This window comes from Agelaius tricolor, unplaced genomic scaffold (genome assembly GCF_023055355.1).
Source record: "Agelaius tricolor isolate 1412-34295 unplaced genomic scaffold, bAgeTri1.0.p SCAF_10, whole genome shotgun sequence".
Classification (NCBI taxonomy): Eukaryota; Metazoa; Chordata; class Aves; order Passeriformes; family Icteridae; genus Agelaius; species Agelaius tricolor.
In genome coordinates this window covers 21,945,019-21,953,369 of record NW_027269270.1, presented here as the reverse complement: position 1 = coordinate 21,953,369, position 8,351 = coordinate 21,945,019, and the positions used below count along the sequence as shown (strand labels likewise).

Genomic DNA, 8,351 nt, shown 5'->3' with positions numbered 1-8,351 from the left:
GGGCCTCCGATACGGGGGGCAGCCACACCCCGGGCCACGCCCGGAACAGCGGGAAATTAGGAAAAATAATTAAAAATTAATAAAAGAAATTGAACTTGCGGAAAGCGCACTGTAAATAACAATGAAAAAGTCAACGCGGAATTGAAATACGACAGTGACATTGCGCAGTGTTCTAAAGTACAGAATTCTTAAAAGAGAAATCACACTGTTGTCCCTACAGAGTGTTTTAATATATTTCTAAGTACAATTCGTGTCTGATTTTGGAAATACAAATACATTTCGAATGGTTAAAAACAAAAATTAAAAAAATATTTTGAACATCAGCCAGCTGAAAATATATTTATCTAGTAAATCATCTCTCAAAGCTTTTATATATTTAATTATTCTAACTAAACATAGTACCCTTAAAAAACAAGTTCATAAAAATGTAGAAATGAAATTGTGGAATAAGATTACTGGGATATATACACACACACATTCAATGCATACACAGAATTACAAGGCGGGGTTGGTTGGTTGTTTTTAAGTTTGGAAGGTTGTTAGACAACGGAACTAGCAAGCAATGCCCAACTCCTGAGTTCCTCAATCATGAAAACCATAACCTAATTTTTAAATTGTTTTTATCTTTTTTTTATACACAAGATATTCCATGTAAAGCAGCAACAGCAGTGCAGTTACTGGCAGCAACATCTCAAAAGTAATAAAAAACCCCATACATCCAGACAGTAGTACATTGCACACACACATGATTCTCATACACCCATCGACAATTGGTCAGAGTATTAAATCAGTGTACAAATTAAATATTTCCAAAAATGTGCAAAAAAGTCAACGTTGATAGAAAAAAACACCTTTGTGTACATACATTACAAACTGTGCCCAGCATTCAACTGAGAGTAAAAACATTTACAGTGAGAAACCGATAGATTAAATAGAGAATTTAATGGCTACATAAAAATGTACATTAGATCAAGAGTAAATTTACAAATTTTTATTCATAGCTTCATGAAAACTAAAAGCCTACGTTCCAATTAATCTAAGTCTCCTCCACATATTTACAGTGATACTCCATTATACAACCCCTGTGAGGTCTGAGATGACAGACACTATGCTTTAATAAACCATTCCAATTTTAGGGTGACACCACCTTCTTTTACTGGTATTAACAAGAAACAAACACCAGGGAACTGACAATCTAATGACTGTTCAGAAAAGAAAATGCAATCCTTGTTTTTATATCCACATTTTATAAACCTCTGTGGAAAAAGGATTATCTAGTTTTCAGGTAAAAAGCACAAAAAAGCTCTGATGTATTTCCTATGACTATCCACTCATGAGCTGGAGTATCCTTTTCCTTATTTCTCAAAAGAAGACCCTGACCTCCAATCCATATCTGTGGACTCAACATAAGGGCTGAACCATGAGATACAATTTTTATGCCGTTTAATCCAGGTCTTCTCCCTTTCAAATAAGTTTCTGAAAACTGAGCCCTAGCCAAGGTGTGACTGCTCTGAAACATGAGAAATATCATTTCCTCCACCCCATTGATCTCTCCACTCTGTATACAAATATATTGCTAGAGGAAACCCAAGGATTGCACCAGCAAACTGGGAGCTGCAGCATCCTGGGTTCAAGTGATGGGCTCCCTGGTCTAAAGCTGGACACATTACTCAGGAGCTATCATAGGCTACCACCTATGCAGGACTTAAGCTTTGCCAGCTAGAAAGAAAAATAAATGGTGTGGGCCAAGTGGGGGATATCAAGTGAGAAAGGAGCTCCTTTGTTTCTGATCACAGATTTTGATTCAGAAACCCTGGCTTGATAGCAAACCTGTCTGACCCCTCAGCGCACATTAGTGGCTCCTCCTGAAGGCAGCACCCACATCCAAGTACCTGTGGGTGACATCTGGCTGTCACATAAAGAGGACTGACCGCTTCCCACAGCTTTGGAACATTCTCACTATGGTGTACAAAACAGATCAGGTCACAATTTTATCTTCACGGTGTTCCTGACATGTCCCAAGGCTCAAACCCAGCTACAGAAGTCACCAGGTTTTAGTCACCAAGCTTATGCAGTAATTTTAGAATGACAACAGTAAGATTAAATTAGAAAGAGCTTTTAAAAGGAAAACTCTTCATTTTAATACAAGCATGAGTTTTGCATATCAAACAGCAACTATAAACACCCACATGTCTGAAATATGGGCAGTGTCTATCACTTTTTACTAGTACCTGCTTTACTCAGTCAGCAACAGCTTACTGGTGGATACACACTATTTATAAGAGACATGAAACATCACTTTTGGCTATATGTATATGGGATAGAAAAGCTTTGGTAATTGTATGTGATTCTACACTGCAGACTTGTCATTGCCACAAGACAGCAAGTTACCAGCAGGAAGAAATGACACTGGCGGCAATACTTTCGCTTTTCCAGAAACACCATAGAAACTTACATTCAAGCACACACATTATACTTCTCTATATGCGTGACACGGTCTTTCAAGATTAAAAAAGTAAGAAATTGGTTATAAATAACTGTAGATCTGACCAATTTTCTCAAGTCTCTGAAGCTGCAGTTAGACATAGCTCTATGCTGTCCAAAAGAATGGCTTGCTGTACTGCACTGTACCTACGGGTGCTACGAGGCTTTCAGTCACGACAACAGCAGGGTTAGGATTATCCAAAAAGCACAGGAAAGAAATCTGTTTGTTTGCTTGGACAGATCAAATTCCCGTGCACTGAAAGAAAACAGCTTTTAATACAGTACCACACTTACAAACCAACTTTGCTTTCAAGCCCAGTAAGAAACTCTGCTGCAGAGTCTGGTACTCAGAGCCAGGAAGCCAAATCCTGACAATCCAGTTACTTCTGTGCATGCAGACAAATTCTCTTTCTGGCCTGTACACTGGTGTACAATATCCAGAATGCAAATACAAAACGTGTATTAGCACAGGAAGCCAAAAATCACTTTCAAGTTCTGAATTTGAATGTCTGCTGCAGATTGTAACTCCAGCACACTTTTCAATGCAGTTAGGCAAGCTCTGCTTTGGGCACTTAAAAAAACCCATTCTCTAAGACTGTTTTGGTGACATGGAATTGTATGACATATTTCAATATGGTGTTCTAACATGAACCAAATTAAGGCATACAGAGAAAAAGGCACTAGCTAAAAAAAACCCCAAACTGTTCATTTTATTTTACTGAAAGGACTACGTAGCTACAAATCTAATTGGAAATCAAGTTAGAAGTTTTAATACTATATTTAAACTGTCAAGAAAAGAAGACTGTAGAGTTAACTATGCAATTATTAGATCCATAGGTTTATGAGTTCTTCCACGGATATTCCCCAAATAAAAAATAAGCAACTTTCTCTAACACAACACAACTGAAACCTTGAGTCATGCTCTAACAGGGCTGTTAGTTACACCATTAAAACCATAATGCAGAAGTAGCTTTTGTCACTTAATATGTGCAACAGACAGACTACTAAAAATCATTAGATAAGTAAGACTTTTGAAAATACACATACTCACCATGAATTTCAACCCTTATTTTTTGGGAGTACAGCTTCATCATGGCGTTTATAGAAAAGCAAACCATCCCTGCAGCAGTATTGCTTTCACTGGATATTTTTTTTAATTGGACTCAATCATTAAGACCAATTCATGATTCTAAAATGCTGGTGGCTTTTTAAGTGGGATACAAGAAGTTGTGAGTAGGGATCTTGGCTTTGCAATCCTCCTCCAATGGAGTTTAAAGCTTGAAATTCCATGCAACCTCACAAATTCTAGAATGGGGGTCATTCACCATCACCCCAGGAGTCCCTGTAAGTGTTTAACAAACCCTGTATATAGGTTGTTTTACTACATTACCCCACTAGGGGTAAGTAACAGCCAACCTCTTGGTAAAAGTCTGATTTAGCTTCATAATTAGTTCTAGCTCAAAATATTTGTGTTAATAACCATCTGATTTACTGTAAGTTATTTAAGTCAATAGAGAAATTATCCTTAGGGTGAAAAAAACTAGCTCAAGCCTAACCTTGGTTAAATTTATAAAATTTTACTAGAATCACTCAAACTGGAAAATGTCAACTTCATTTAAGAAGCACAGTCTTTACAGTGGCAGCTTTCTGACATGCTCAAGACATGATGAAAAATGCATTCTGAAAGTTGCTTTTTTTCCTGGCTCCAAAATGCTGACCGTTGTCATGACTGAATGCCATTTTTTTTTAGAAAAGGCACAAAAGCAGCAAACTTGATTGTTCAGTAATTAAAAATCACAACAAGGAAGTGATATTGCAATATACATGATCCAGCACTGTCTCACAGAAAGGTCATATTATAAGAAAACTAGATTCTGAAAATTTTCAAGCTTCAGAGAGTGCAGTTTCTCTTTAGAATAGTATATTTAAATGTTATGAATGCTACAGATAAACCTGGTTACATTTTCCCTTTAATGTCCTTTTTTGGTAATATAAAATTTCCTTACCTTTTCAGGAATCACTGACCACTATGGATTTTTATATACATTTTCACCTTGGTTTTGGTACCTTATTAGTCTGAAATTCATCATTTCAATTACATGATCTTGAAAATTACCTACATAAACTATTAGGTTCTACATTGAACTTCCCATTCCTACTGTCACTAAAATTTGCTTATAAAGCAAACGTCCCTTACAGCAGAGTACATACCAATTCTTCTTAAAGGCTGCTTCATAGCTTTTATCTAGTGATAGAGAAACAAAAAAACAGTCAGTACAAGCTGCCTTTCCTTTCAGCCTTTTACACTCTTCCTGGTATGACTAGTTCCTCCTGTGCTCAGGAAACCTTGCACAGTTGTGTACCCTGACCAAGAAAATTTTAAATTGGGTAAAATACTCACATAAGCTGAAGAAATCACCACTCTCAGTCTCTGGAGAGATGGCCACAAAAAGGTCATTTTTACTCCACTACAGGTAAAGTGATTAGGATAGATCCATACTCCTGCTTATGCTCTGGTAAAACATATGGAATTCAGCAGAATAAATTCAGAAATCTCATATGTAAGTGACTGTGGGAATGGGTAAGCTTATTGTTCTGTCTCCATGCATTTTGTAAACCTGAAAGTCCTCCAAAGAGGCAGAACAGGTGGAGCCTTGTCAGACTGAACAAGGGTAACAGTACCAGCCTGGTCTGCCTTTAAAAAACAACAAAAGCAAGTAATGAATCATCCAAAACAGTAAACATAATTTCAGTTCTGTTGTCCAATAGTTTATTTCCAAATGCCCCTTTAAATTATCTATGTTCTGTTCTTCTACAAAAATATGAGAGTCTTATTTTTCTGTTGTGAAAAGACAGTTATTCACTACACCTGATCAGTACCTGGGCTTCTCAGCTGAGAAGCAATATTTCAGATTTTTAATTCTTTTATTATGCTCTTTCAGAAATAGAAAAAGTAATTAACGTACACTTTATGACAGCTGGAAATCTGACAAACACCAATCTGGATTATCAGGCTGGAATATTCACCCTCATGTTATTTAACTGCTGGCTCTCTCTGCACTTTTGGCCTGTTCTTTGTACAATTTTCTGTGCTGTGCCTCCTTCTTCATAGGATTCATCAGTGCAACCTTATTAAAAATATAACTGGAATCTCAGATTTCTCAGTGACTCTTTCCTGATGTTAAGAGATGTTTGACTTTATTTCAGGAATTTTCAATGCATCCTAGATGACTGACCTGCATTACTAAACCAATTTTTTTTAGTGCAGAATGGGAAGAATTTTATATTATTCAGGCACTTGATGTTGACATACATTCCATCCTAGCGCCTTTCAACAGCTTTGCAAACATTTCTTATAGCTCATTCTGAATCCAGTAACTCATATACTGCACAAGGATTAGTCATTCCCTTTCCCCTGCAGCCATTTGTGGGACTGTGGAGGAGAACTGACCCTCAATATCAGTATTCTTTATCAGCTAAGATAACTGTCTCCCTCAAAGCTTATGCAACAGAGGTTCTCTTTGGCAGATAGAGCAGGAGGCATTCTCCTAACTATTTACATCCAATAGCTGACCCTTGTCTAGCATGGAAAATTTCCCCTTTGCAGTATAGTAGTTTCTAGGAGTCTGGGCCCATAATCTGTTTACCTGTAATTATTTTCATATTAAGATAATACAATAATTCTACACCAAAACCTCTAACTAGTACATCAGTTTTGAGCTCGTTTTTGTTATTTTCTTTTGGTCACATAGAAGTACCAGCTAGACATGCTGCTGCACAAAGAGTTCCAAGTTCTTCCAGCTTCATCAATTAACTCTCAGAACCGCATGTTCCTGCTTAAACTGTACATTCCAGAAACTGATTAAATGCTAAAATACAGTAAGAACTTAGAACTCTCTGCTTCAAGTACCTACAATATAGATAAGAATCACATAGAAGTAACCTTCTTGTCCTTTAGCTGCATGTCTATTTTTCCCTGCACCCTGAGTCAGTCAGCGGTGTCAGAAAAAGTCACACAGGTCCTGACTGTCCAAGCATTTGTAATTTTTTTTTCCTCTTTAAATAAGGAACAAATATGTACTAAAGTGCTTTATCTACATCAACCACATCAGTACATTATAGAAACAAAAAGTTCTAGTCCTGGTGGGAGGGGGGAAGAGAAGATTCTCATTTTAGATACAAATTTTAGATTGTTTACAATCTAAGTGAAACAAAGATTCAAGAGAATATTCTCTCTCTTGTCTTTTTTCGCCTTTTTCTTTGTAAAAAATAAAAAATAAAAGTGCAGTCAAATAGAAAATAAATGCAGTAGATGCAGGCTGAGTTGAGGCAGGTGTTAGTGATAGTGTGCAAACGTGTGTCTTAGCAGTTCATCTGCAAACGGTCGCAGCTTGGCCTCGATAAAAATCCGTTTCAAGAAATCCCGAGCGTGGTCGGAGACGTGAGGAGGGAGCTGGGGGTTGGTTGGCTGAGTGGCAATTTTAAAGATGGCAGCCATGGCTTCAAACTCTGCCCACGGGGGCTTCTCAGTGAGCATTTCTACCACTGTGCAACCTACACTCCTGAAACAGAGGCAGAAGTGAAACAGCAGGTTACAACAGAGTCATGGCCTCCCAGGAAAACAGGAAATAGCAGAGAGGGACTAAAATATCACATATAAGCAGGGTCCACATAATACTACAGAGTAACTTCAGCATGAAATAGGCATTGGAAAAAAACAGCATGTACTACTATACCTTTACCTTAGAGTTACACAAATGTCTCCACTTCATTACTTCCCTGGGCTGAAAGCTACTACCTCAGTGAAGGGATAATTACATATTTATCCAGGCAATATAACTGTCATAGGGCACTGCCAGCACCCAGTGCTCAGCAGGCCATGCACTCAGCATTGCACTTGGAAGCTTTCCTGCTCCTTGAGGCTGAACAGAAATGCAAAGCATCAGGAAAGCTCCATGCGTGCCATGTGTGGTGCCAGCTCATTAGAAATACACAAGTTATCACCAGTGAATCGTGTGAAACATAATATGGCAGCTGAAGAACAAAAGCCCTACTTTCAAGGTACCTTCTCTTTTAGTTAAAGATACTAAAAATATACTTAGATGGACAAACCAAATTTTAAGTTCCTAAACAATCTTTGTTCAGGAACAATGTTTAAAGAATTTAGGAAGGTAAAAGGGCATATATATGGCCAGAGAAACTTTGTTCCAGAAGTCCTTAAAGATCAACATCTTCCAATAACAAGTGAACAATACTGCAAAATGGATAGGCTGGAATAATTTTCCAATTCTTCGAAAGTTTGAATGTTTTTCAAGATGCTTGCAAGAAGTTTTGTGCTTAAACAGAGGTACATTGCACAATAAGGATTAACTGACTGACAACTGTCTAACTTTGGTATTTTTTCTTAAGTTTTCACCAAAAAATACACAATAACCTTCGTACCAATATTTGAAATTTGAACAAGTGAACTGCTTGATATTATAAGGTTGCCCTATTTTTCGCTTATAGAGTAATCACTAAATAATCTGAAGTAGCCTAAATTCATTTCCCAGAGGTTAAAAGTATTGCCATTGCTTGGATACAACGTAGTTCCTTTTTAAACACACAGCATTACTACTCCAGCCTGTCTGCTGCTGCCAGCCCATTACTGTGTATTCACAGATCACCTGCAGTGCAAGGGGTCTCATTGCCAAAGTCATCTGTCCACTGGGCTGGAGCCATGTTAGACTGTGCATATACAATGTTTCACTAACCTTCACTTTTGCAAATTACCTTTCCCTCTTAGTTCTTATGTATTTAATAACAAAAACCAAATTTTTTTTTTATACTCCCTTTAAAATCTGGCAAATTCACTCTTAAGTGTTCAA

General features: G+C 37.4%; 1 protein-coding gene across 1 annotated transcript in view; it reads right to left on the bottom strand.

Moving 5' to 3' along the window:
• Positions 1-208: 208 nt before the first annotated feature.
• The window catches only part of MAP3K2 (mitogen-activated protein kinase kinase kinase 2), a 49,340-nt gene continuing 41,197 nt past the window's right edge, over positions 209-8,351 (bottom strand). Inside the window, exon 17 of the mRNA XM_071435210.1 lies at positions 209-7,046. Coding sequence (XP_071291311.1) covers positions 6,821-7,046 — 226 coding nt within the window. The 3' untranslated portion in view covers positions 209-6,820. The remainder of the gene's footprint in view (positions 7,047-8,351) is intronic.